This window comes from Cygnus olor, chromosome 15 (assembly GCF_009769625.2).
Source record: "Cygnus olor isolate bCygOlo1 chromosome 15, bCygOlo1.pri.v2, whole genome shotgun sequence".
NCBI lineage: Eukaryota > Metazoa > Chordata > Aves > Anseriformes > Anatidae > Cygnus > Cygnus olor.
The window spans coordinates 5568039-5593553 of NC_049183.1; the positions used below are offsets into that span (position 1 = coordinate 5568039).

Here is a 25515-nt window from a genome sequence, read left to right on the forward strand (position 1 = left end):
AGGCACTGCGCAGGCACAGATTGGAGGAGTTTATGGAAATGACTTCTTGGAGCTGACTTTAATACAAAGAGGGGATAGGTTATGAATATGTATAGGCATATTGGGAAACTTCATGCATATGTAACTTTTTACTGCATATAACCAAAGCAGGTTGCTGCATTAAGGTGCGCATGCCTTTGGGAGCTATCCCACATGTGCTCGGCGCTGAAATAAACCACATGCCTACTTTATAACTTAGTTGCTTTGAGTTATAGAGTTCTTCCACGAATCACCCTCACATCCCCCAACACCTCCCTCAGACAGCTCTGGGGCCGGGGGCACCCCATCACCCTCCCCGGCCCCTTTTTGGGGAGCCCCGGGCGTGGGCTGGCCCCTGCCCAGGAGGGGCTGACGGGAATAGCTTCCCTATCACTATCGGTGTCAGACCAGCCAGGAGGCCTGGCCTTCTTGGGGCTGACATTTGAGCTCAGCCCTGCCGTGCCAGGAGCAGGACGTGCGGCCAGGCTGCCACCCCGGTCACCACCCTCCTCCTGGTGGGACGGGGACAAGCGTCGAGACGCCCGGACGGGTCTCCCGGGAGCTGGGCACCCCCACGCCCGGACCCCTCTGTCCCACCGCCGGCATGGCCCAGCGGGGGCAAGGAGCAGCCCGCAAGGCCTCCAAGAAGCCTGCGAAGAAGCCAGCAGCAGCAAGGGTGCCCGACATGGATTCCCTGGGCTTCCAAGCCATGGATAGCAACGTGCCGGGGCTGTCCCACGTCATCCTCCAGAAGCTCAACATGAAGAGCTATGAGGACTACAAGTGAGTGAGAGCAGCTGGGGCAGGCTGTGTGGGTGCTGTGTGTCTTCCCCTGAGCTGGGGCGTCCCTGTCCCCCTGGCTCCTGGGTGCACCCCCAGCAGCCCCAGCTCCCCCAGGACAAGGTGACGCCTGTGGCTCCCTGTCCCCAACCAGCTCAGCTCAGGATGGTCTTGGCCAGAGGTGAAATCCCACAAACGTAGAGGGAAGACATGAGTCCAGCTGGGCTGGGCAGGACCCTACTCACCCCCCCGATGCTTCTGGGCTCCCTTCAGATCTGCCATGGACGGGAGGAAGAGGGGCAGTGACTTCGGCATCCGGACCTACTTTGACATGTTCCAGAAGATGGAGGACACGTTCAAGTTCTGCGCCGAGTGCAAGAAGCTCCCCGATGCCCTCCCTGACCCCAAAAGTCTCCGCCGATGCAAGAGGTACAGGGGAGGCGGTGTGGTGGAGTGGGACTGGGTGTTCCCGGGCTCCCAGAAGGGCGAGTTCAGCCCGGTGACAGGGGTGAGGCTGGGGGAGGAACGGATCCTGGCCACCCCCAAGGCTGGGCACGCTGCCTCTCTCCCCTCAGATGCCAGAACGTGTATTACTGCGGCGTGGCGTGCCAGCGTGCCAACTGGCCTCTGCACAAGAAGTTCTGCAAGAAGCTGAAGCTGGTGGCCCTGGACCGGCTGGTGGAGTGGCTCGTCTTCACAGGTGGGGCAGGGGGCACTGCTCCCACCCCACACGCCCCCCCCCCCCCCCCAGCCCATCCCCTGAGCGTGTGGGGTCCCTCCTCCCACCTCTGGTCACCCTGGGCTGGCAGTGCCACCACCCCTGGCATCCCCGCAGCTTGCTGGGGGGGTGGGACGGGCAGCCTGGCCTGCAGGGCCACCCCTGAAAAGCCACTTTTCTGCCCCCAGGTGACATTCCCTTCCCCACGGAGGCCTGGACAAAACCTGCCGGGGACGTGGCAGGCTGGGAGGACTGGTTCGCCATGCAGGGGCAGCTGGAGGAGAAGCTGGGCGCTGTCCTGGCCGGGCGCTACATGAGCCTCCTCTGGGCCAACGCGGGGAAGCCCCGGCCAGAGGAGGGAGAGCTGCGCGAGTCCGTCCGGCGCCTCGTCACCGACTTCCACTCGCGGCCGCTCACCATCGGCCTGGGGCTGCGGCTCTTTGGCATCGACCCCCTCGCCAAGCCCCTCACCATCCACGTGGTGGGGGCGTCCCACGTGGAGACCCTCAACACCCGGGTGACAGACTACGACGAGCTGGCGCGGATGTTCCCGGGGCAGCAGGGCATGGAGGTGGTGATGGTGGGGGTGGATGTGGTGGACGGGCCCATCATGAGGCCCCCCCTGGCCACGCCAGGGCCGCAGGGAAGGATCTATCTCAGCAGCTTCAAGGGCCTGTACCACGACTTCTGGGAAGGGCAGGTGGAGACCAAGCTGGCCGCCCGCCCCGACCTGGTGGTGGGCTTCCACCCGGGTGAGTGCCCAGGGTGCAGCACCCGAGGCTGCTGGGGACTTTGGGACATGGCCAGGGCTTGCCACGGCTGTGCACCATGCCACCACGGGCCACCACAGACAGGGGGTGACGCCCTGGGGCTCGGCTGCCAGCAGCACCCAAAGGGGTCCCGGCCTTTAGGCTCCCGATCTCGGTCCTGGGGCTCAGCCCAGGACCCGGAGCCTGGCGGGGAGCGGGGACCATCCTTGCTAAGGGCGCTCAGTCCTTCCTGGCAGCCTCACGCTGCGCCAGCCGGGCTTTCTCGGGGTGAGGAGGACAGGCAGTGCGCCCCCACTCACTGATGCGTCCCCGCAGGTTTCCACGCCTGCCCTGACCTCATGGCAGGCTGGCTGCCCACGCTGCTGCTGCTGCGGGACTACCGCCTGCCCACCCTCTTCACCGTCTACAGGTGAGCCCCCGGTGTGCCCCCCAAGCTGGCTGCGGGGATGTCCCCACAGGGAACACCCCAGCCACGCAGTCATGGGACTCCTCCATTCCTTCTCCTGGCAGCGAGCAGGAGCTGAAGTCCTCGCTGCAGATCCTGGTGGAGCTGGAGACGCACATCATGGGCTACGCCGCCAACCCCTTTGCCTCCCTGCGGCCCGAGCAGGTCTACTCCAGCCCCAACAAGGTGCCCGTCTACTGCAGCTCCTACTACATTGCCCTGCTGGGGCCGGCCGCCTCTGTCGGGGAGCTGGAGGGTGGCAGCGATGACGACTAGCAGGGAAGGGAGCCGTGTTCCACTGGAGGCATCGGTGAGCTCCCCAGCACGACCCACCTCCTCTGGCCCACCCCACAAACCCCGACCCCCATGCTGCCCATCCCAGCTGGTGTCCAGCGTGTGCCATGTGCCGAGGAGGGACGTGGCAATGGTGCAGGTTCAGCTCTCCTCTGCAGAGCCCAATAAACCACCGCTGGGAGCCAGCCGCCACGTCTCCAGCTTTATTTCTGAAAAGGACCTTGTTTTCCCAAAGAAAATACAGGTCTGAGCCTGCCCCCGCACCCCTCGCACTGGCACGGCCTCCAACTGCGAGACCTGGAGTGCGTGGGGCGACGTGGCCCCTGGCATCCCACAGGGAGCCCCAGGAGGTGGCACTGGGCTGTCACTGTCACTCCCACACCCACCCGCCTGTGCCCGGTGCCTACCTTGCAGGGTGGTGCTCGAGCATCGCTCCCCGAGTGCGGCGGTACCCAGCCCGGCACGGCCACGCGCCCAGCCCGGCCACGGCTGGACCAAAGGGGCTGGGATGCTGCCGTGGCCCGATGCTGCCTGGGAGGAGGAGCGGGGCGTCCCCTCCCTGTGAGACAGCAGGTCCAGCGTGGCGATGGTGGCAACGTCCCACACGGGCACCCGCAGCGGCTCAGGGTCGCCGGCACCCCCACGGGGCTCCCCTGCGCCCTGACGGCGGGTTCCCCCCTCGGGGTCGGCATCCGTCGGAGGGGACGAGGCGGGTGGCAGGGCTGGCACGGAGGAGAGGACAGTCCGACCGGGCAGGTGTCACGGCGCGGCCTCACTCGGCACTGGCGCGTTCCCGCAGCGCAGGCAGCGTCAGGGTCTCCGGCGCCGACTTCTTGCGGGGCCGAGCCTTGGGGGGGGCGAGGAAGTCGGGGGCTTCGTCGCTGAGGGGAGTGGAAGGGGCGCTGGCGGGGGCCGAGTGCGTGGCCGTGGGCTGCCCCACCTCGCTGACCGAAATGGTGGGGGCCACCATGCCGATGATCTCGTTGGTGGCCTCCTGCGTCTCCCGCTCGTACCGCCGCACCTCCTCCATCGTCATGCCTGCCGAGCACACGCGGGCTCGCGGCCGCCTCCAGCACGGCCTCGTCCTGCACCCCCCAGCGGCCCCAACCCCATCAGGTGCCAGCCCCGGGCACGGCCTCCCCGCTGAGCTGCACGCGGGGAAGGGGACAAGGGCTGGAGCAGAGGGGACGGGCAGGGAGGGGGCACGCAGGGCAGCGGGCGAAGGCGAGGTGGCAGCAGGACCCTGCGGGGAGGGGACGCACGGGGGGGACGAGCCATGCCGGGGGGCGCAGCGGTGGCGCAGGGGGGCTCCATGTGCACGGGGGACCACCGGCGTGTGCCGAGGTGGGAACCCAACGGGACGTACACACAGAGGCCGTCCGGGAGCTAGGGGGGCTGGCTCCCCAGCTTTGGGCTTGCGGCCGCTTGCAGCTGCGTCTCGAAGGCGCAAACCTCTCCCGGGGACACGTCTGGAAGGCAGAGAGCTGCAATGGCACCAACGGTGGCCCCAGAGGCGGCCATTTCGGCTCGCCCGGCCACAGCCACGCTTCGGCCAAGCCTTGCCCAGCGCGATCCTGGGCGTGCAGCGAAGCGGGCAGCGAGCTGGGGGGGGCAGGCAGGGCGGGCAGGGGGCACGGGGAGCCGGAGGAACAGCCAGCGAGGTTGGTGGCATCGGGGGTCCCGTGCGCAGGGGCTGGGGGACGCCACGGGGACTCACCGCACCACTCGTCCACCCAGGTGAAGGCTTGCCGGTGCCCGATCAGCAGGATGTCCCGGATCACCTGTGACACCGGCCGTCAGCACCCACACCCGCGTGGCCCCCGCCGCCCTCGGCCGCCCTCACCTTGTGCACGAACTGCTCCACGCGCGTCTGCAGCCCCCACACCTCGAACTTGACGGTCACCAGCTTGTAGGAGCACATGATGGGCTTGGTGTGCTGGCGCCAGCCCTCCCGCAGCGGCCCCCGGCCCGTCTTGGCCGAGCTGAAGAACCGGGGGTCCTGGGGCGCGGAGCGGGGCCATGAGCCGGGGACGGGGGGACCCGGAGCGGGGCACCCCAGGGAGCTCCTCCCCCAGCCCTGTTACCTCCAGGCTGCGGTAGTAGCGCTCGGGGATCTCGTCGAAGGCGATGTCCAGGAACGAGACCTCGTGGTCGCCCAGGATTTTATCGCTGCGGAAGATCTGGGGTGGGGAGGGAGGGTGAGAGGGGTCGGCACCAGCCGCGTGTGCCCCCCCTCAATGAGTTTGCCGGGTCTCAGCCATGCCGCCAGCTCAGGAGGCAGGGAGGGACACGGCCGGTGCCACTCACGTTCTCGCTGTCCCCGCAGTTGTCCTCGTATTTGGTCTCGATGTAGATGGAGAACTTGGGCAGGAAGGAGCACTGCGGGGAGAGCGCCTGGGAGCTGGTCCCCGAGGGACGCCCACCCCGGCGCCCCCTCCCCAGCCACACGACGGGAAAGGGAGCGGGTCCCCCCGTGCCCCCTCCTTACCGTGTACTCTGCAGGGACGCCGCGGCACGCCAGCATCACGGGGTGGCACCGTGGGGGAAGAGAGGGAGAGGTGAGACCAGGACACGGCTGGCCCCGCAGTGCCGTGCGGCCCCGTCCCCGCGCCCGGGTCTCACCCGTGATGGTGTAGGGGTAGTAGTTCCAGGCCTTCTCCGTGATGTAGAAGATGCGGGGGGTCACCGCCCGGGCCCAGCTCGGCAGCTTGCTGTTGCAGGGGAGGGAGGCAGGATACGGCCCAGGAGCATGGCCCTGCCCTGCTGAGCACAGCTCCCGGACCCCCATCGCCTCCCCAGAGACCTCACCCCTTCCCCAGAACCCCTCCACCACCCCAGAACCTACAGGGACCCCCCATCACCCCAAGACCCTCCCCATCACCCCAGGACCAGGTCCCCATCACGGTCCTGTCCCCCACAGGCACCCCTGGCCCCGCTCCCCAGGCAGGATCCGGCCCCGCTCGCCACGGCGGCTGCCTCCCTCCCGGCGGCGGGGAGCCGGGCGGTGTTTTTTGATTAATTTTCAGGCGTTATAAATAACATCCCCAGGAGGAGAATCGTGAGTGCCGCAGCTAAAAATATCCCGTCTAACGCCAGCGACTCCCTGGCGGGGGAGCTGCCGGTACACGCTCGGCCGCGCGCCGCAGCTGGCGGCGGGGACACGGGGACAGCAGCGCCGCGTGCCTGCGGATGCCCGACGGGCACCTGGGGCTGCGTGTGGGGACACGGGGGCACCCCAGGACGGGCAGGGCAGGGCAGCAGCCGGGGGTGTCCCCGCAGAGCCTGGGGCGGTGCGGTGCCCTACCACCTGCGGGACCCGTGGAGGGGTGCGTGCCGGGAGAGGGTGCGGCCCCCAAGGATGGGGGCACCCCAGGACATGGGTGCGCACCAGGAGATGTACACGTCCCTAAGATGGTTGCAGTCCCCGAAGATGGGTGCAGCCCCCAGGCGATGAGTGCACCCCAGGAGATGGGTGCAGTCCCCAAAGGTAGGTGCAGCCCCCAGGAGATGCGCACACCCCAGGAGATGGGTGCAGGCCCCGAAGAGATGGGTGCACCCCCGGAGACGGGTGCGCCGCTGGAGATAGGTGCAGTCCCTGAAGATGGGTGCAGCCCTCAGGAGATGGATGCAATCCCAAAGATGGGTGCAGCCCCCAGGAGGTGCGCACACCCCAGGAGATGGGCACACCCCAAAGATGAGTGCAGTCCCTGAAGATGGGTGCACCCCAGGAGATGGGTGCAGTCCCCAAGACAGGTGCAGCCCCCACGAGATGGTGGCACCCCTGGGAGATGGGTGCATCCCCCAAAAGGTGGGCGCATCCCAGGAGGCAGGTGCAGCCCCACTTTGGGAAGGCTGTTCCCTGAGGATTTTGGAAGCAGGGACGGGGTCACACCACTGCCTGCCTGTGCCCCCCAGCACAGCAGCGTCCCCGTGGAGCTGGGGCAGGATGGGACCGCGGGCGGGTGCCTCACCTGGAGAGGTGGACGCGCTTCTCGGTGAACTGGCCGGGGCCGTGGACGGGGTCCTCGTGGGGCTCGTTCTTCACCACCTCCACGCCCTCGCCCTTCTCGCTCTCCTGGTGGCTGTGCTTGCTGATGGTGTACAGCTGCCCTACGCGGTACTGCAGTGAGCGAGAGGGGAAACTGAGGCACAGAGCAAAGCGGTGCCAGAGCCCGAGCCGTGCAGCAGGCAGGATTCTCCCCAGGGTCCCCCTGCTCTCATGCCTGGGTGAGGGCCGGATCCTGCCCTTCCTACTGCCCAGGTACCTGCAGTGATTTCCCTGCCTGCCTGCCTGCCCGGGCGGGCCAGGGAAAAAAAAAAACCATGGCCGTGTGTGCCCGTACTCGGCGGTGCGGCGGCGCAATAACCGCGTTGTTGTTGTGCCGGAGATCCCATCCATCATCCCGGCTGCCAGGCAGGTCTCCTCGCCGCTCCGCCTAACCGCAAACCTTCCCCAGGTGCTGCCAGAAACCCGCAGGTGTGGGCGCAGCTGCTGCGAGCCCCTGCTCCCCAGAACGGCCCCACTGATCGCTGCTGCTTGCCGGCGGGGATTTGGGCTGCTCCGCCAGCACCCAAACCGCAGCCCTTTGCCCACCACCTCTGCGCTGCCCCAGGCGTTGTGCCCCGGGGACGCCATGCACAGCGATGGGACGTGCCGGGGGTCCCGTGCTCGCACCCCAAAACACCACACAGAGCATCCCGCACCCAACAGCCGTGGCCAAAATGACTTAACCGAGGCACGGTCCTTGCCCCAGAGGGGACAGCAGCGGGGACCACGGTGTCCCCCAGCCCATCTGCGGGCAGATCCCCCAGAACCACCACCCAGTGCCCCCCGCGCCCCCGGGGGGGCCACGCACGCACCTCCTCGGTGGTGAGCGGCATGCAGATGCGGTACTCCTTGACGAGCATGGTGGCAGGGTCAGGCGTCGGCGCTGGCGGGGGCGCAGCTCATCCTGGGGGGACACGGGGCGCGCGGTGACAGCGGGCTGCGGGAGCGGACGCCCACGCTGGCACCGCGCCGCGAGCACCAGTGACTTCACGCGCCGTTGCCATGGCAGTGGTGCGAGGTCACCGGTGCGAGGAGCAGCCTGGGCGCACCGGCCACGGGGACACCCCGGCACCCCGACACCCCGCGGCACGCATTAACCCCTTCCTTGCCGCGCAGACACCCACAGCCTGGTGCAGCTGTCCTGGAGCACACGTACGTTGTTCTCCCCACCCCCCTCCCAAAAACGGCGCTATCAGTTTGGGGTGCCACATCCCCATCCTGCCACACAGACGGCTGTGGGGACAATGGGAGGGGTGGGATAAGACCCATGGGGACAGACCCTGACCCCAATCCTGCTCCCACCTGGGTGCCCCCCAGGTAGCACCCACAGCCGTGTCCCCACGAGGTTGGGGCTCTGTGGGGGTCCCTCCCCTGGTGACACCGGTCCCAGCCAGGGGCACTGCCAGGCTGCCCCACTTGCCCCTGGTCCCCACTCCAGCTGGAGCAGCCTTGGGGGGCTCCTGGCCATGGCCTGCAGCCACAAGGGACACAGAGGGGACGCAGAGGGGACATGGCGGGGGTGCGAGCCCTCAGGCAGTCACCTCAAGTGGGGCTCAGACCTGGTCCCCTTGGGGGAGGCTGATGGGGGCTGCCTGGGGGTTGCTTGTCCAGACGGGGACACGGAGGTGTCCCTAGGGCCACAGGGGCGCTGAGGGCCACAGCAACATCTCGGGGGGTCACAGGGGCTTCCAGCTGGTGGGGAAGGGGGGCCGGGCGCTGGTGCTGGCTTGTAAGAAGCTAAACCCCCCTCACCCACCGCCAGCGACAGAGGTGGCCCTCGCATGCGGTGCAGCCAGCTGAAGGAGGGGACCCCTCCGGGGGCCCCCCGGGATCCCCAGCCAGCCTGGGGCTGAACCGTGCGCTCCAGCCGGCCCGGGGGTGCGGGAGGGGGGTGCCCGGTGCTCCATCGCCCCCCTCCCCACCGCCCACCCCGCTCATCCCGGGGCCCCGGCTGCCGGCTCGGGTATCGTGAGGGGGGGCCCCCGGCCCCGGCGCCCCCCGCCCCGGCCGCACTCACCCGGGCCCTCGCCGGTGCCCGCTCCCCGCCGCCGCCGTGCCCCGGCCGCCCCGGGCCGTGCGCAGGAGCTGCCGCCTCCCGCGCCGCCGCTCCGGTGCACACCGACCCCTAGGGGGAGGAATCCGCCGCGCACCGGCACCGGCACCGCTCCTGCACCGGCAACCGCGCCGCACCGGGGCTCCCCACGGCACGGCACGGCACGGCACGGCACGGCACGGCACGGCACGGCGGCTCCCCGTGGCACAGCACGGCAACGGCACAGCACCGGCGCTCCCCATAGCGCGCTATTTGGGTACCCCATAGCACGGCACGGCACGGCACGGCACGGCACGGCACGGGGGCTCCGTATTAGCACGGCCCGGCCCCGGAGCTGCCCACAGCACAGCACCCGGGCACCCCATAGCACGGTACAGCACCGGTGCTCCCTACGCCCACCAGCACTCAGCTGCTCCCGGTGCCACCGCGCGCCCCGGGGCCAAGAGACACCCCCAGATCCCTGCGTGGGGTGCAGCGGGCTGGGAGCCCCCCCACACCCCGCACGCCCCCAGCCCACCTGTGGCTGCCTCCCCGCGCCCCAGCCTCACCGTGCCCACCGGCCGCAGCCCCGCCGCGTTACCCGTTACCGGCACCAAGCGCCGCAACTCATCGCCGGTGACGGCCGCCGCGCGCTCCCGCGCCTCTTTCCTCTATGAATTTCAATCAACTCGGGCACTAAAAATAGCTCCGCTCCGGCGCTGGGCAGGGCTGCGCCGGGGTGTGCGGTTTTTTTTTTCCTTTATTTGCTCAAAAAATTTCTGCCTCGAGAGGCTCCGGTAGCCGAGCACGGGCCCCACCGGCAGGGCGGAGGTCACGGTGGCGAGGTGATGGCCACCGTGGGGTTGTGGCACCTGGCTGGGAGGTGGCGGGGACAAGGCGGTGGCACGGTGGTGGCACTGGTGAAGGAGCAGGGGGAGCGCAGCCTGGGGCCAAACACGTGGCTAAAAGCAGCGCGAGGCCTGGGGAGGCAGAACCCGAGGGAGCAGCGCAGGTTGGGAACAGTGTTGGTTGGGGACAGCGCGGGTTGGGGACAGCGCAGGGACACTGTGCCCCGTGGGTGCCTGTCCCCCATGCCGGTGCCCTTCCTGCAGGACATGCCCACACCGCTTTGCGCCCTTCTTCCCAGCGTGGTGGCACCCTGCTGTGCCACCGGCCTCGCAGTGGCACCCCTTGGGCGCTGGTGGCTCCCCCGTGTCCTCAGGCAGGGGACTCCCTGGTGCCACCACGGTGTGAAACAGCAGGCACGGGGCGGGAGGCGCAGCCGCTCCAGCCAGCGTGACCGTGAGCCGTGGGGCTCTCACCCCGGTGATGGTGACAGACCTGTCCCAGGGCTTGGGGACTCTGCCCACCCCCCCCAGCAGCCACATTCCTCCCGAACCCGTTCTGCAGGGTCCTGCGATGCCAAGTCAGAAGCGTCCGGGTTGTTTTTTTTTCCTGGTTATGCCCCGTTTAACTCCAGCGGCAATGGGCAGGAGAGAAGAGAAGCTGCTGAAGGCCGGTGTCCCCCTGCCACCACCCGGCCCCAGGAGGCGACCCAGAACAGCCCCCCCTGCCCCAGCCAGGGAAAGAAAACGGGGGGAAGAAAGTGGAGGCAGAAACAAGTGAAAAATGACCCAATTTAATCCCAAAGCCCCCCCCGCCCCCAGGCCATCGGGATCCCCCCGCACCCTGCTCCCCCCCCACCGGCACCCCCAGCACCACCGCTGCCCCCCGGCCCAGGGGGAGGCCGGGAGGAAGGAGCTCTCCGAGGCGTCCGGCCTCTTCCTCAGCTCCGCGCCCGGCCCCGCGCCCGCCCCGCCGCCATCAGGGAGGGGCCCTGATGAAGACCATCTTGGTGGAGTAGACCAGGTCCACAAGGTAGGCGAGGAAGTTGAAGATGGTGAGGAAGGTGACCCCCAGGTGCTTGTTCCAGGAGCAGTTCGCGTCGCAGGAGTTGGGCCGGCTCGTGTTTTTGAAGCTGTAGAAGGGCCAGATGACGATGGCGGTGAGGTACATTACCATGGCCAGCGCGTTGTAGGCCACCAGCACCTTCTCCAGCGGGCAGGGCATGTAGCTGAGGCAGCGGCCGATGGTGAAGATGATGATGAGGAGGGTGACGATGAAGCAGATGGAGTAGACGGCCACGCACCACTGCAGGCCAGGTTGGGAGCCGTAGGAATCCAGCAAGGAGAAGATGAGACACGCCACATAGGCCTCAAACACCTTGAGGAGGCCGGGCACGGTGGAGAGGAAGCTGCTGATGTCCCCCGGCTTGGCGCGGGTGAGCCCCACCTCGAGGGCGTAGGCGAGGAAGCAGAGGCAGGACATGGCCGTGGCGGCCGCCTGGCGCATGCAGGAGCTGCTGCTGCAAGGGCTGGTGATGAAGGCGGAGGGGAACACCACCGAGCTGGTGAAGATCATCAGTGCCGCCAGCATGGAGAAGGCTGAGGTGAAGTCATCCCAGGAGAGGGGCAGCTTGGGGTAGAGCTCCAGCAGCTCCAGCAGGACGATCAGCAGTGTCACGATGAAGCAGAAGCACCAGCTGAACATGCACCACGTCCCGTAGGGGGGCCCGAAGTTCCTGGTGGAGGCCACCAGGCTGAAGGAGATGCAGGACAGCAGGATGGCGAAGAGCCGGGCGATGCCCACCCAGGAGGTGACGGCTCGCAGGTTCACCGTCACCAACGCCATGGCCCCGCCGAGCTCCCACGCCGAGCGCCGGGAAGTGGCCGCCGCCGCCTGCCGCTCTTATCTGCGTGCCGGGACCGAGGGGTGGGGCGCGCGGTGGGGAGCCGCCGGCTGCCGGCCCCCACACATCCCCGGGGGTCCCCGCGCCACAGACCCCGGTCCCCGTCCCCACCACGGCCCCGCACGGCTGCTCGGGGCTGGCGGCGGTGCGGCGGGTGGATCATTAACGCGGGGCCGGCACTGCTGGTGACGGTTCGGGGGGGGCGGGTGCTGGCAACCAGCCCGGGCCCTGCCCTGGGGGCGGGAGGTGCAAAGGGGCCTCTCCCGCACCCCAGCAGCACCCAGGGGGCCCCCGCGCCCTGCCGGTGCTGCAGGTGAGGATTTTGGGGTGCTGCACCCTGAAATCCTGGGGGCTCCTTGGAAATGTCCCCATGAAGGGGGGAGGGAGGGGGCCCGGGGTCCCCACCAGGGGGTGACGCAGCGGGGAGCAGCTGGGTGTAGCCCACACACCTCCGGGTGCTGCTGCCGCTCCCTGCGGGCACGGCCGTGGCCCGATAAGCGGCTCAAAGTCCGGGTGTGCCCGCTGCCGTCACCGGGCTGGGCCGGTGGGGTGACAGCGGGGAGGGGACCCGTGCTCCGCCAGCCCCGCTGTGACCGGCCGCCCTGCACCTGGCCAGCTGCCCCCTTGTCACCACCAGGGACAGCGCCGCGGGGGTGGCAGGGGGAGGATGACAATGGCGGATGCTGAAGGCTCCGGCTTCACCTTTAATGCCAAGCAGGCTTCAGGGGATCCTGGTGAAGCCCGGTGGCGAGGCTGGGGGTGACTTGGGGACGGGGACACCCTGGGAGCCCCCTCTGCTCACATCCTTGAACCAGCGTGGGCCGGGGGGGGTGCGCGGCGTTCCCCTGCACCTGCCGAGGTGTCCGGGGACAGGGGAAGGTGATGCTGGGGGGCGTGGGTCCGTCCCCAGCTGGCAGAGGTGGCGCGGGGCAGCACAGTCACTGGTGGGGCAGGTGACGGTCACCGCCACGGGGGCCGGGGTCCCAGGGCTCAGAGGTTGCTGTCGTCCTCGTCCTTGCCCGGCAGCCCGTTGGCGGGGCTCAGCGCCACCCGGTTGCTCTCATTCAGCCGCCGCACGCGGTAGCTCTCGTAATGCACGTTGTGGGTGATGTCCTTGAGATCCTGCAGGTGGGACCTGCCCGGGGTGGCAGCAAGGAGGAAGGGCACCAAGTCACCGTCACACACCGCCCCCGTGGCTGGGGGTGCCCCCCCAACCCCACCCTGGGGTGCTCCAGCAGGGTCCTGGGCACCCCCAGCCCCATTCCCCGGCTCACCGGATGAGCAGGTCCTGCAGCATGGGGAATTCGCAGTGCATCGGGTTCTCCACTGCAAGGCAAGACAGAGCAGGCTGTGGGGACGTCCTGGGCCAGCTGGGGGCCACCAGAGCTCGGGCACAGCCCCACGCCATGGGGAGAGCACCCACCCAGGCAAGGGTGCACCCAGGGGTGCTGCTGCCCTCAAGGCCCCCCTGGTGGCACCCTGGTCCCCCTTGGCTGCCCTTACCTTCGATAATGCCCCACTTGGTCTTGCGGCCCAGCACCCGCCTGCCGTTCACCTGGTGCTCCTGGTCTGCCCCCACCACGGCGAACGGGATCTTCTCCTGCAGGCGCAGGGGTGCACGGTCACCCCGGGGTGCCACCGTGCTCCCCCCAGCCCGCAAAACGCCAGCATATCCCGGCCCTCACCCGAATCACGTTGTTGAGCAACCTGTCATCCGGGTCCTCGTCGAAGTCCTCCTGCGGGTACACGCTGATGGCGTGGGCCTTCAGGTCCTGCTGGATCTGCGGGGCACGGGGTGTGAGATGGTGCTGGACTGAGTTTGGGGGGGGTGTCAGGACCAGGAGCCCCCCCGGGGGTGCCCTCACCCGTTGCTTGAACTCTGCCCGCTCCTCCAGGGTGAGCGTGTCGGCTTTGGCGATCACCGGCACCACGTTGACGATCTTGCTGAGCCTCCGCATGAACTCCAGGTCGAGGGGCCTCAGCCTGATAGGGATGTCTGTCACCCTGCTGCCCCTCCAGCAGCGCCCATGGGTGCCAGCAGGGGTGGGGGCACCGTGGTGGTACTCACCAGTGTCCCGTGGGGGGGACAAAGTACACGCAGCCATGGACCCTGGTGTCCGGAATCTTCCTCTTACGGGTGATGAGGATCTCCTCGTGCAGGTACCTCTCGTACTGCTCGTTGATGTACTTGATGATGGGGTCCCAGCTGGTGATGAAGGGATGGCATCAGAGAGCCCCGCAGGGGCTCAACCTCTCCCAAAATTCTGCCACCCCCCACCCCCGGCTGCGCCCTACCAGTTCTCATTGTTGATCTGGTCCCCGAATCCCGGCGTGTCTGTCACCGTCAGCTTCATCTTCACACCCTTCTCTTCGATGACTACAGGGCATGTGGGGTCAGCGGGGTCCACGCATTAAGGAGGCTTCCCCTGCTTCTCCCCAGGGTTTAAGGGACACGACCGCATCGGTGGCCTTACCATGGGTGACCGACTGCAGCTGCACTGTCTTTGGGATGCGCTCCTCCTGGCCGGGCTGCGAGGCTTTGCGGCTCACTTTGGACTTGAAGAGGGTGTTCACCATCGTGGACTTCCCCAGCCCGCTCTGCCCTGCGGGGACACCAGCAGCTCTGCTTTGTCCCCTCTGATGGTATTTATAACCCCTCTCCCTATGATAACGCCTCGGTACCCATTTAGGAGCATCCCAGTCCTGCAGGACCAAGGTTGGGATGAGTTGCCCAGCTCCTGGTGCCGTGGGAAGCATCACCACCGTATCACGCGACGGGATTCATCCTTCCCCAATTTATTGTTAAAAGCCTGCTTTTTCCCATCCTCCCCCCACACAGTGGCATCACATTTCCAGCCACCAGCCCCACGAGCGCTCACCGACGACCATGATGTTGAACTCGAAGCCCGTCTTCATGGTCTTGACCCTCATCTGGTCGAGCACGGCTTCGATCCCCACGTAGCCGAAGAGCTCATGCGTCCCCTTGCCGGGCGCAGCGCCGGGGGGCAGCTCCTCGAGCATGGCCGGCGCCTCCATGCTGCTCTCCTGGGGCTCCAGGCTGCTCCCTGCGTGGGGGCGAATGCGGGGTGAGCCCAGGGCTGCTGAGGAGCAGGGACGCCCCCAAACCCTGTCCCCAGCTTACTCCCGTGCCTGGTAGGACGCCCAGGCTGGCTGCTGCTCGCCCCACCGCCGTTACCCCAGTAGCAGCTGCGCCGGCGGGCACGCAGCCCCGGCGCATTCCTGGCAGCTGGCAAGGCAAAGCTCGGCAACGGGGCGCGCCGCCCCCCCCGGCACCACGGGCAGAGGGGACGTGGGCGTCCCTTAGCAGCATCACTGGGGCGACTCTGCCCCTATGTGGACCACCGAGCACCCATATCCGCCTGAGCCCTCCACAACGCCACCCGCAGCTCGGCAAGCGATGGTGTCACAAGCACTGGCACCCGGTCCCAGCCACCAGCATCCTTCATTGTCACCCCGTGCCATGGCCAGCGGGCACCTCGTGGTGCAGCCCTGGTGTGCACCGGGGGGCTCCGGGCACGGCACCGCACCCTGCTTTGCACCAGGCACCTGTAACCCAGGAGGGGAGCGCAGGCGGTGGCACCGCCACGGGGGCCAGCACCGAGACGCGTGTCCAGCTCCGAGAGGGTGAAGGGTGGCAGTGCCACCGCAGTGCCACCGGGTACCAGCTGGACCAGAGCTGCCGGGCGTGCAGCCAGAGCCCCTTGCCTTCCGCCCACCCCAGCCCTTTGTGTGGCAGCTTCAAGGGGCCCCCGAGCCCTCCTCCTCCTCCTCCTCCTCCTCCTCCTCCCCCCTCCCAGCACGGCCATTGTTCGGGTCCTACCTCTGAGACGCGACGTCCCTGCTCAGCGCCCCGCTCCCACGCAGCTGACTGGGGACTGGGGGGGGACCGCGGGTGTCCCTGTCCCCTGGCCGCTGCCGCGCCGCAGCCCGGTCCCGTCCCCTCCGGGGCTCAATCGCGGGCTGGCGCCCGGCTGCGCTCGCACATGCCCAGCATGGCAATAACCCTGCCTCCCCCGCCCCCCGCCCATGCACCGAGTTTGCCCGTTCTGAGCTCAGCCTCCAACACAGCCAGCAGCAACGGGGACCCCGGCACGGCGACGCCCCCATCCCCAAACGGCACACTGAGCACCCACGGTGTGGGTGGCCCCTGAGCACCCCCACCAGCCCCGTGGCACCCAGGGCTGTCCCCGGGGCACCCACCTGGCACCGGGCGGTGGTGGGGGAAGCACCGGGGACCCCCACGCCTGGCACTGCCCACCCTGCTGCCGCAGTGCCCCACGGCGCCTGCGTCCCCCAGCCCACGCCGCAGCCTCCCCGCCTGGCACATATGTGCCAGCCATCTCTTGGCGTTGGCGAGGCTCGAGCAGCAGCTTGCCGCCGGCCCAAGCTGCCGACGCAGCCACGTGCCATGTGTCCTGGGGACAGGGACCCGCAGGGCCTGCCCCGGCAGTACCGGGAGGCGGATGGAGCGATGCGCTCAGTGCTGTGCATCCCGGGGAGGGGGGACCGGGTGCCCTGTGCCCACCAGTGGGCACGAGCCCACCTTGCTGGGAGGTGCGGGATCAGCCGCTGTGTCTGCAAGGATGCAGCCGGTGACCGGGAAGGTGGCAGGGATGGGGACAGCAGCTCTGCATGACCTGGCGAGCAGCCGGGCTGGGAGCAGGGGGGGAGCACCGCAGGGTGCTGCGCACGCCATCCTCCCGGGGGGAGATTTTCTCTCTCCAAACCTGGCATGGCCCAGCTCCCATCCGCCCACGGCACCCCAGCGCCCTTGGCTGCATTGGCTGGGGCTTTCCTCGGAAATGTCAAAACAGCCTGGGACTTCCTGGTGACAGCCGTGACACCCAGCTGGTGGGGGGGGGGGGGGGGCAGGCAGCAGGGTGCTGCCTGCAGCAGTGCCTGCTCCTGTGGGTGCTTGGAGCGAGCTGGGGGGGCTCATCCTGCCCTGCCCCCCAACTCACCTCAGCACCATGCGGTGCCAGGACCCCCACCTGCCCCCAAGGTTGCCAGGACAGATCCGGAACCAAGCGATGCAGCCACTGCCTGCAGCCACCCCGATGGTGCCCCCACCCCCAGTCCCCAAGCCACAACCAGGAGGACGAGCGCCACTCGCTCGCAACCACCCCGAGCTCAGCGTGGGCAGGAGGAGCTGGGCCAGCCCTGAGCATCCCGCGTGTCCCCACCTCACCTCTGCTCCCCCAAGCAGGAGACACCCCCAGCGCCCCACAAAGCTTTCCCACCTCCACACGAACCGCCACCCATCGCCACCCCAGGGGGCCTGGCCACCGCAGGCAGGGCACAGCGCCTGCACTCTTGGCTCCCAGGGCTGCGATACCCACGCAGGGGCTGCCAGCACGGCTGTCACCTCCTGCCCCATGCTGTGCCGTGCCGGCGGCAGCGCCGAGCAGACACAAACAGCCGGAGGGGTGCGGGTGGAGCCACGCAGAGCCGCTGGGTGCTGCGCCCACAGCCCCCCGGCAGGGCGCCAGCCCCCCGGTGCCGCAGGCGACCCCGCCGCCCTCCACCAGAAACCGCGGCCAAGAGCGCGGCGGCCGGGCGGCCCATGTGGGGCCATTAGGGAGCTCTTCATTATCTCTTCATGTGGCCCAGGATAATGGCTCCCTGTAGACGGACCTGTTCCAGGGCTCATTTAGGATGGTTTATTTTCCAGGCAGGGACAAGTAAGCCCGGGTCCGTGGTATCCCGGAATGGTTTAATTACTGATGCGGGGTTAATCGGCACATTGGCCGGAGAAGCCTGTAATAAGCTCACGGGGTGGAGGGTGGCGGGAGGCGGCGATGGGAAAGGAGCTGAGCATCGCTGGGCGCGGGGAGCACAGCCAAAAGGCTCGCAGGATGCAGCCGCAGTGAGCCAGCCCCTGTGGTGCGGGGACGGAGGGTTTTGGGGTGCAGATCCCCTGCCCCTTACAGGAGCCCGTGGTGGCCATGCCATAGTGACAGTGCCCACTATGCCACAGCTGGTCCTCACCCAGCCGAGTGTGACCCAGAAACACCTCTCCCACCGCCATGCAGGACCCGAGGGGACAGCGGTGACCAGCCCCGTCCAAGGCCGGACCCGGAGCCGGGCTGGCCGTGGAGCTGCACTGGGCTGGGTGCCATGCTGCGGGCTGGGTGCCGCGCGCCCACCGCAAGCAGAAGAGGAAGTGAGACCATGGGGCCCTGCTGCAGCGACAGGGACCAAAACCCTGCCGTGACACTGAGCACCCTGCCCACCGCGCATATGGGAACCGGGGCGCTCGACCTGCCCCAGCACCCCACACCCGCCAGCCTCCCTGCGCGCCTCCATCCGCCCCTACCTCGGCTCCGGCCGTGCCGCTGCACCACGAGCTGGTCACTGGGGCCAAATGGCTCCTGGGGTGCAAGGCAGGAGGGAGGCTGCAGCCCACGGCTCCTCCTCCGCTCCTCCTCCTCCTCCTCCTCGCCTCGGGGCCCTGCGTGGGTGATTGGGGCGCTCGGTGTGGAAGTGAAACACGGCGGCTGTGGAAGTGAAGCTCAGCGCTTCCCGAAAAGGGGAGCGGGCCCGAGCACACCACCAAGAGCCCCCAACACCCAGGGCAAACTGTGGCTGCGTGCACCCGTGGGTGCCACTGGCTCAGGCCCTGGTGTCCCCCGGGAGAGGAACTGCCCCGTCCCCACCTCTTCCCGGCACAGGAGCCTCTGTCCCAGTGCCGGTGCCCACACGCTGCCCTCCGGTTTGCGCCCACTCCACAGCCTGGCTCAGCCAGGCCGCCCTGTCACCAGCGCCCCGACCCTGCTGTGTCCCCCCCCCAGCTCGGGTCCAGCCGGGCTGGCTCGGCCACGGGCATTGCTGCAGGATGATTCACTGCAGCCCGGAGCAGATGTATGGATGCCTTCGCGAGCGTTAGTACTTAGAGCCCCGGCGACGGCGGCTTTCAAGGCACCTGAGCAAGACAGGCCATGATCCCCAGGCATGTAAACAGGCGGCCCCGGCGGCTGCGGCCGTGCCCTGGCCACCCCGGCGTCCTCCCTCCATCCCCGGGGCCGCGCCGTGCTCGGGGACGGACGCCTGGGCAGGCGGCGGTGGGAGGCTGCGCCAGGGACGCGGCCGTGCCCTGCGCCTGGGGGCCCCGTGCTGCCACCGCCGTGAGGGGACACGGCACCGCGGGGCCCTGCCTGCGGTGGCACGGGGCCATGGGCACGTCCCACATCCCATGGGTGACACCAAGAGCCACGAGCTGCAGCCTGGGCATGTGGGCATTGCACACCACACCGCTGGCAGGGATGAAGCCACCGGTGCAGGGACAGCCTAGGGACGGGAGCGGTGGCTTGGGGACCCCAGGAGGGTCCGCTGGGGCTCTGCCGTGGGGGGGCCCGTGGCCCCCGCTTCCTCCCCACCCTTCCCGGGGCGCGGGTGGTGCGAGCATGTCAAAGCAGACCTTGGCCCCCCGCCACCTCCTCCGCCCCCGGGCCGCTGCGGGAAGGGAGGCAACAGGATCTGTCCCCGTGCCAAGGCGAGGAGGGATGAGGAGGGAAGAAAGCGCTGGACGCGGGACAAGATCGCAGCGATACGAGGCATGAGCACGGCCCCGGCGCTTGGCGCTGTGGCGGATGCAGCACATGTGTCCCGACCTGTCTCCCCACACCGGGGAAAACAATTAGTGCCGGGGGGTAGCGCGGAAAGCTCGCCAGGCACCCTGGGGCCGGGCGGGACGGGAGCGCTGCCAGCACCGTGCTCGGCTCCGTGCCGTGCGGCCCCCCTGCCACGCGCCGTGCTGAGCCGTGCCAGGTTGAGCCCCGAAGCACCCGGCGCCGCAGCACTGGGCACTGAGAAGGATGCAGGTGGGGACTGGTGACAGTGGCAGTGTCCCCAGCGGGTGCTTCAGGGCCAGCCTGGCACTGCCATGGCCACGTCCCCAGCACCAGCCGGGGTGGCTTGAGGTGGCACCAGCACCGGGACACAGCGCACCACGGGGCTCACCGACAGCAAGGGGTCCCGGTGGGGATGGGAGAGAGGGACAGAGGGGAGCGAGTCCTACCGTGCTCTGGCGTCCCTGGGGTGCAGCAGCCGTCTGCAGCCTCACTGGGCTCCTGCGGCCCCACTGAGCTGGCACTGGAGGCCTTCCCCATGGGGGGACTGGTGCCACCGCCATCCCTTGGTGCTGCTGAGGTCCCCGACATCAGCACCAGCCCCCCGAGGAAGGTGGGCTGGGAGCTCACTTGCACCGTCTGTGGCTGGGACACCAGCTTGAAGGGGGCTGCCTGGGGGGGCAGCAGCAGGGACAGAGCCTCGCCAGGGTCGGTGGCCATGGTGGCAGCAAGGGTGGTGTCCCCTGGGCCCCGGGGGGGCGGGCGGGCCAGGCGGGGGCTGGCGCTGAGACAGACCCTGAGCTGCGTCCGGGGTGGCCCCGGGGCCACCTTGGTGGGTGAAGAGGAGGAAGAGGGGGAGGAAGGCCGGTGGGCACAGGGCTGGGCGGTGGGGCTGCGGGCACCCCACGGCAGCGGGGGGCGCGAGGCCGGTGGGGGGACCCCCGGCTCCTCGGCGATGTGCAGGTCCAGCGCTGGCAGCGAGCCGTGGCCGGTGGCCACGTGGAGGGGACGCTCTGGCTCCGCCGGGAAGACGCTGCTGTGGGACGGCACCTTCTTCAGGCCGCGGCTGGTGGCCGGGGGGGCACCTGGCGGCTGGGAGGGCGCGGGGCTCTCCAGGCTGGAGGAGGAGCTGCGCAGGCTCTCGCCGTCGCTGCCCGGCCCCGGGCGGGTCTGGAAGGAGGCGACGCGGGCAATGGCGCTGCCGCTGGGGCCCTGGCTGACGGCGAGGCTGGTGCTGAGCCGGCTCTGCAGCAGCGGGCTGTGGGACGGGCTAGGGCCAGTGCCCATGCGGGGCGCGGGGCTGGGCTGCAGCAAGCGGTGGCTCTCGACGGCACCCGAGGGCAATGGGGATGCAGCAGGGGAGCCGGGCACCTCGTCCACATCCTCTGTGTCCTCTGCCTCAAACGACTTCTTGAGCGCTGGGTGAGAGAGAGAGAGAGAGAGAGAGAGAGGTGGTATGAGAGTGGCACCCGATGGCACCCGGCATTGTCAGAGCCACGGCCGAGCCCGGAGCTCATCAGAGACCCCCCTACCCCATGCACCCGGAGTCTCCTGCCGTGCAGCCGGGTGCCAAAGAGCCGTTTGTGAGCCCGGCCCGGATGGGAAACCGGATCGCTGCCACCGGCCCCACGGCATTGTTCTCCCCGGCTTATCTGCGGGCCGGCCGGCCGGTGCCACTGCCTCCCCGGCTCCCCCGCGCAGCACACTGCCCGCTTTATTCCCCTGTAAGGGATCCGGCCCTGCGTAACCAGATCCCCGCCAGACCCTCTTGTCCTGCATCCATCAGGAGCACAGCTCCAGCTGCGGGCACCAGTGCTGAGGATTCCTGCCATGTTCCAGGGCATTAACCCTGAAGCCTACTGATGGCGAGGCAGGCCAGTGCTATCGCTACGTGCAGCGGTAACGTTACAGGGCACGTGCTCAGCCTCTGCGGACCGCGACAGCCCTGCCAAGGGCTCTTCCGCTCCCCCACGAGCAGCACGCGGGAGGGTTCACAGCTCTAAATGTGTGTAACCAGCCCACGCCGCGTCCCCGGGGCTCCTGTCAGTGCAAACGTGCCTCCCGCTTCCCCTGCACGCCCCCCGCCCACTCGCAGCCCTTTGGGCATCGCAGCGCCTGGCTGCGGAGCAAAGCCGCCTGCCACGGGGCGTTTGGCAGTGGCGGGGGGCGAGCTGGGGCCCAGGTCGGGCATCCCACTCCCCCAGGGGCAGTGATCCCTCATGGCCCGCCAGGCACCGCCGCGGTGGGTCTGAGCAGCCGGGACCCCCATGAAGCCCCCGCGGGCAGGAAGCGCCTTCGCGGGGTGGCCGCCCCCTCCCTCCCTCTTTCCCTCTCTCAGCAGTGCGGGGCCCCCCGGGAGCCGTGTTCCTGCCAGATCTGCCGAAGCGGCACCGTTTGGTGCCGGCTCCCCACGGAGAGCTCCCACTGAGAGTTGCCCGCGGTGGGGAGCCCCATGCGGCGCCCCGTCCTCCCCGCTGTGCTGGCACGTGCACCGGCGTGAGGCCGCCCTCATCCTCTTCTTCCTCAGCCTCATCCGCTGCCCGGCTTGGCCATGGCCCCATCAGTGCTGGGGGCAGTGGGGTGATGGGGCGGGGGCGATGGGGTGGGGGCGATGGGGACCTGGCCAGGGGGCGATGGGGCTGGGCTGGGTCTCGCTGCCCCGTCCCCTCCTCAGGTCACTGGCCCCGTGCCCGGGGCTGGGCAGAGGTCAGGGGCCGGGGCGCGGGTGATGCTAATAACAGCTCTCCGCAGGGCAGGTATTTCCCAGGCAGCCAGGCTGCCGGGGGCGGTGGGGACACGGGGGCGATGGGGACACGGGGGGGGCGGCTCCCCCCACTCTGCGCTGCTCTCCACCGCCGCAGCCCGGGGGTACCCCAAACCACCTCCTTTTACCCCAAATCTTCCCCAGCCGTGAGCCACCCTCGCCATCCTCTGCCCGGCCGCGGTGCCCGGAGCCAGGGGCAGGGCGGGGGCGGCGGAGCAGCCCCGGGGGGGCCGGGGTAGGTGCTCGCATTCCTCCCCGGCGAGGGCAGCAGCAGCCCCAGCGTCAGGTTTCGCCGCCCGCTCCTCCCCACCCTGCCCCTTCCCAAGCCCCTGCCCCGACCCGCCGCGGCCTCCGGCGAGCAACGAGGGAGGATTTGGGGCCGAAAGAAAAAAAGGAAAAAAAAACCCAAAAGAACAGAAAAAAAAGAGGAAAAGGAAAAAAAAAAAAAAAAGAGAAAAAAGAAAGGAAAAAAAAAAGGAAAAAAAACTTCTCGGTGCTATCGGGCTCCCCGTGCCCGGCCCCATTGAGCAGCGACGGGTGGGAGCGCAACGCGGGACGCGGCGTGCACGCGTGGGGGAGCGCACACGCACCCCTCCGTATGTGTGTATATACGTACACGCATGCACACACACACACACACACACGTACACACACACACACACGCGCGCACCCCTTCCCGGACCGAGCCCAGCCCCGCGCACCCAGCCGTGAGCGCAGCCCCGCGTGGGGTCTGGGGGGCAGCGGGGTCCCGGGGGAGGATCTGGGGGGGCTGGGGCGGGGGATCCTGGCCTCACCTTCGAAGTCAGAGAGGATCCCGTCCAGGTGCTCCTTGACCGAGAGCCGGGCCATGGGCGCGGGGGGCCGCGGGGCCGCGCCGCATGGGAACCGGAGCGGAACCGGAGCGGAACCGGAGCGGAACTGGAGCGGAGCGGCGCAGCCCGGTCCGGGACGGCGGCGGCTGCCCTGGGCTGTGCGGGCGAGCAGGCGAAGGAGGAGGGGAAAGGAGCGGGAGGAGGGGAGGGCTGCAGGGGGCGGGGGCGGCGGGGGGAGGCGCTGCCCGCGCCCCCGCCCCGGCCGGATCCCCCCACCCGGTTCCCCGGGCCCGGCCTGGGGGGCTCCGGTGGTCCCAACCCCGCCAGCCCCGTCCCCGTGGCTGCTGTCCCCACCCCACGCTGCCGGACCCCTGCCATCCCCACGGCCGCCCTGGGATGCTGCAGCCCCTCGCCCCCAAGGATGGGGGTCACCCGTGGGTGCAGGAGGAGGACGGGACCCCCCCCCCCCCCCCCCGCCACCCACGTGGTGGGAGTGCAGAGTGGTTGCCAGAGCTGGGGACCCCCACGCCTGGCTCTGCAGCACCCGTGCAAAGGGGTCACCAAGCGGCCCTGCCCCATGCTGCCCCCCTTCCAGGGATGCTCCCAGCATCCGCCTTGGTGCTGCTCGATGTGGGGGTCCCGGGTGGGCTGGGGTCGTGGGTGTCCCGGGTGGGCTCTACACCATAGGCCCAGGGATTTCCTGCTTGGAGCAAGAGGAGGAAAACGTGGTGGTGCAGGCAGGGCTGCCTGTTGTCACCTCCTCACCGGGCGTGTGGGTGTCCGCTGGGCGTTACCGTCCCGTCCTGCATCCCGGAGCGTCCCCGGGGACCGGCTGCCGGCCGCAGGGACCTGCGCTCCCCGCGAGCATCCTGGGGTGCAGCCCATGGCGGGTCCCAAGTGGCAGCACCGATGGGCGAGGGGCCGCCCCCCACAGCCTTGCGGGATGCTCGAGGGGGGCACCAAGGGTTAAGCCGCCCCCTCCCGTCCCCAGTCCCAGCGAGGGAAATTGGCAGCAGATGTGGAAGGGAAGGAGCTGGAAATCCTTTCTCCAAACACGGGTCCCGCAGCGCCAGCCCTGCTCCTCACCACCCTCCAGCCGCCTGGCCGAGAGTAAACACCCGGCTGCTGCAGCGCATTCCTGCGCTGGGCCCGGGCTGGGGGCTGCAGCCCCACGTCCCCGTCCCCACGGGGAGCCCGTGGATGCAGCCCCGGTGCCGTGTCCTCGCCCTGGGGTGCAGGACACGGCTGCTGTGTGGTCCCGGCCGCATTTGGGGGCTTTCGGAGGTGCCCGCTGACTCCCCAGGGACGGGTCTGGACGGCGCTGCGGTGTGCTCCACAAGGCCGGGGTGATTTATGGCGCTGCCTTCGCCCGTGGAGCTGAGACAGTGCTGGGCTCGATGTGCCCAACCCGAGGAAGGCAGCGGCAGAGTGGCCGCAGGGCCGGCACCGTGGCCACGGTCGGGTCACGGTGCGTGGGTTGGGGCTCCCGGCGCACCCATGGCAGGACCAGAAGGGCCGGAGCGCGTCGGCGGCGGTGCGAGGAGCGTTGCAGAAGCTGCCGAGTGGCCCCAAGGAGTTTTGGAGCCGCGACAGCTCTGCAAAGCCATAAACCTATTGAAAGTGTGTTTGTTTAAACGCACTTCTATTTTTTTAAGAGCTCTTCAAAGCTCCCTGGGGTGGGCTGGGGTGGCCCACAGCCGCTGGGCGCTGCCGACATCCAGAAGAGCTCGAGTGCTTCAGCGTGCTTCACAGCCGCTGCAAACATTTAGAAGGCATTTCACAGGTGAAGAAGGGTTTTAGAGGAGTTTTGGAGCTGCTTTCAGCTCCACAAAGCTGCGCGGAGCAGCACGAAGCTGTTCCAGAGCCGCTCACACCTTTTCAGTGCCCTTTGGAGGAGGTTTCGAACCACTCAGAGAAGTTTATGGCCGTCATTGAGAAATTTTAATGCTGTCGAGAGGGATCTTAGAAGGGTTTGGAGGCAATTTAGGGGCCTCACAGAGGGCTTCAGAGCACTTGAGACATCTCAGAGCCATTCAGAAGAGGCTTGGAGTGCTACAGAGCTGCTAGGTTTTTTTTTATGTTGTTTTTTTTTAATGCATTTTGAGCGTTTTCAAGGGGTTGTAAAAGTTTGAGGAGCTCAAGAGCTACTTCGAGCCGCTCCAAGCAGTTTTAGCTCCTCGGTGCCATTCAGGGCTGGTTGGAGGAGGCTCTTGGAGCAATTCAAGTGCTTCAGCACTGCCCCGAGCTCCATCCTTGCAGTGTTTTGGGCTGCTCAGAGGTATTTTAGGGCTCCCTGAAGTGACTCCATGCCGCGCAGAGCTGTTTACTCACCAGATTTCTAGAGCAGCCTCAAGCTGGCCGAGCTCAAGCTTTTTTTTGGAGGCATTTTAAAGGACTTTCTAGAGGTGCTTAGAGAAATCCTAGCATCCATTTGAGCTGTTTGGAGGGTTGCAGATCGCTCCGTGGCTCTCCAGAGGTGTTTGAGGGACGCTCCGA

At 68.4% G+C, this 25515-nt stretch overlaps 4 protein-coding genes across 10 annotated transcripts; 1 reads left to right on the forward strand and 3 right to left on the reverse strand.

The window, feature by feature from the left end:
* The first annotated feature begins 441 nt into the window (after positions 1 to 441).
* Positions 442 to 3205, forward strand: MSS51 (MSS51 mitochondrial translational activator). The gene is made up of 6 exons (XM_040574476.1): positions 442 to 801; positions 1072 to 1227; positions 1374 to 1498; positions 1705 to 2268; positions 2602 to 2695; positions 2797 to 3205. The coding sequence occupies exons 1-6, from the start codon at positions 623 to 625 to the stop codon at positions 3005 to 3007; spliced, it is 1329 nt and encodes a 442-aa protein (XP_040430410.1). The 5' UTR covers positions 442 to 622; the 3' UTR covers positions 3008 to 3205.
* Positions 3206 to 3214: 9 nt separating this feature from the next.
* Positions 3215 to 9785, reverse strand: LOC121078366 (cytoplasmic phosphatidylinositol transfer protein 1-like). 5 transcript variants are annotated; one of them, XM_040574491.1, is made up of 10 exons: positions 9675 to 9785; positions 7886 to 7977; positions 6997 to 7145; positions 5648 to 5736; positions 5514 to 5521; positions 5333 to 5404; positions 5110 to 5205; positions 4869 to 5024; positions 4743 to 4806; positions 3215 to 4063 (listed from the first exon to the last, which is right to left on the reverse strand). In XM_040574491.1, exons 2-10 carry the CDS (start codon positions 7931 to 7933, stop codon positions 3798 to 3800), a joined length of 948 nt encoding a protein of 315 aa, XP_040430425.1. In that variant the 5' UTR covers positions 7934 to 7977; positions 9675 to 9785; the 3' UTR covers positions 3215 to 3797. The 5 variants fall into 5 exon arrangements, with proteins under 5 accessions (XP_040430425.1, XP_040430429.1, XP_040430428.1 ...); XM_040574495.1 differs by having other exon boundaries at positions 9707 to 9742; XM_040574494.1 differs by having other exon boundaries at positions 9714 to 9732.
* Positions 9786 to 10802: 1017 nt separating this feature from the next.
* Positions 10803 to 12378, reverse strand: MYADM (myeloid associated differentiation marker). Its single transcript, XM_040574499.1, has one exon. It carries the CDS (start codon positions 11794 to 11796, stop codon positions 10930 to 10932), a length of 867 nt encoding a protein of 288 aa, XP_040430433.1. The 5' UTR covers positions 11797 to 12378; the 3' UTR covers positions 10803 to 10929.
* A 166-nt stretch (positions 12379 to 12544) lies between these two features.
* On the reverse strand, positions 12545 to 23198 carry SEPTIN12 (septin 12). Of its 3 annotated transcripts, XM_040574466.1 has the most exons (11): positions 23002 to 23198; positions 19893 to 20861; positions 14734 to 14919; positions 14329 to 14457; positions 14150 to 14231; positions 13923 to 14060; positions 13720 to 13837; positions 13540 to 13635; positions 13358 to 13454; positions 13129 to 13180; positions 12545 to 12989 (listed from the first exon to the last, which is right to left on the reverse strand). In XM_040574466.1, the coding sequence occupies exons 1-11, from the start codon at positions 23054 to 23056 to the stop codon at positions 12845 to 12847; spliced, it is 2067 nt and encodes a 688-aa protein (XP_040430400.1). In that variant the 5' UTR covers positions 23057 to 23198; the 3' UTR covers positions 12545 to 12844. The 3 variants fall into 3 exon arrangements, with proteins under 3 accessions (XP_040430400.1, XP_040430402.1, XP_040430401.1); XM_040574468.1 differs by lacking the exons at positions 19893 to 20861; positions 23002 to 23198 and adding an exon at positions 18192 to 19829; XM_040574467.1 differs by lacking the exons at positions 19893 to 20861; positions 23002 to 23198 and adding an exon at positions 17864 to 18162.
* Between the last annotated feature and the right edge of the window lie 2317 nt (positions 23199 to 25515).

Coding starts and splice junctions, on each gene's coding strand:
- MSS51 (XM_040574476.1), top strand. CDS start 623: ATGGCCCAGCGGGGGCAAGGAGCAGCCCGCAAGGCCTCCAAGAAGCCT. Junction 1,499..1,704: donor GGAGTGGCTCGTCTTCACAG/GTGGGGCAGGGG, acceptor TTCTGCCCCCAG/GTGACATTCCCTTCCCCACG. Junction 2,269..2,601: donor GGTGGTGGGCTTCCACCCGG/GTGAGTGCCCAG, acceptor GCGTCCCCGCAG/GTTTCCACGCCTGCCCTGAC.
- LOC121078366 (XM_040574491.1), bottom strand. CDS start 7,933: ATGCTCGTCAAGGAGTACCGCATCTGCATGCCGCTCACCACCGAGGAG. Junction 5,737..6,996: donor AAGCGCGTCCACCTCTCCAG/GTGAGGCACCCG, acceptor CCCCTGCAACAG/CAAGCTGCCGAGCTGGGCCC. Junction 5,206..5,332: donor ACTGCGGGGACAGCGAGAAC/GTGAGTGGCACC, acceptor TCCCCACCCCAG/ATCTTCCGCAGCGATAAAAT.
- MYADM (XM_040574499.1), bottom strand. CDS start 11,796: ATGGCGTTGGTGACGGTGAACCTGCGAGCCGTCACCTCCTGGGTGGGC.
- SEPTIN12 (XM_040574466.1), bottom strand. CDS start 23,056: ATGGCCCGGCTCTCGGTCAAGGAGCACCTGGACGGGATCCTCTCTGAC. Junction 14,061..14,149: donor CAGATCAACAATGAGAACTG/GTAGGGCGCAGC, acceptor CTTCATCACCAG/CTGGGACCCCATCATCAAGT. Junction 12,990..13,128: donor CTGCAGGACCTGCTCATCCG/GTGAGCCGGGGA, acceptor CACCCCGGGCAG/GTCCCACCTGCAGGATCTCA.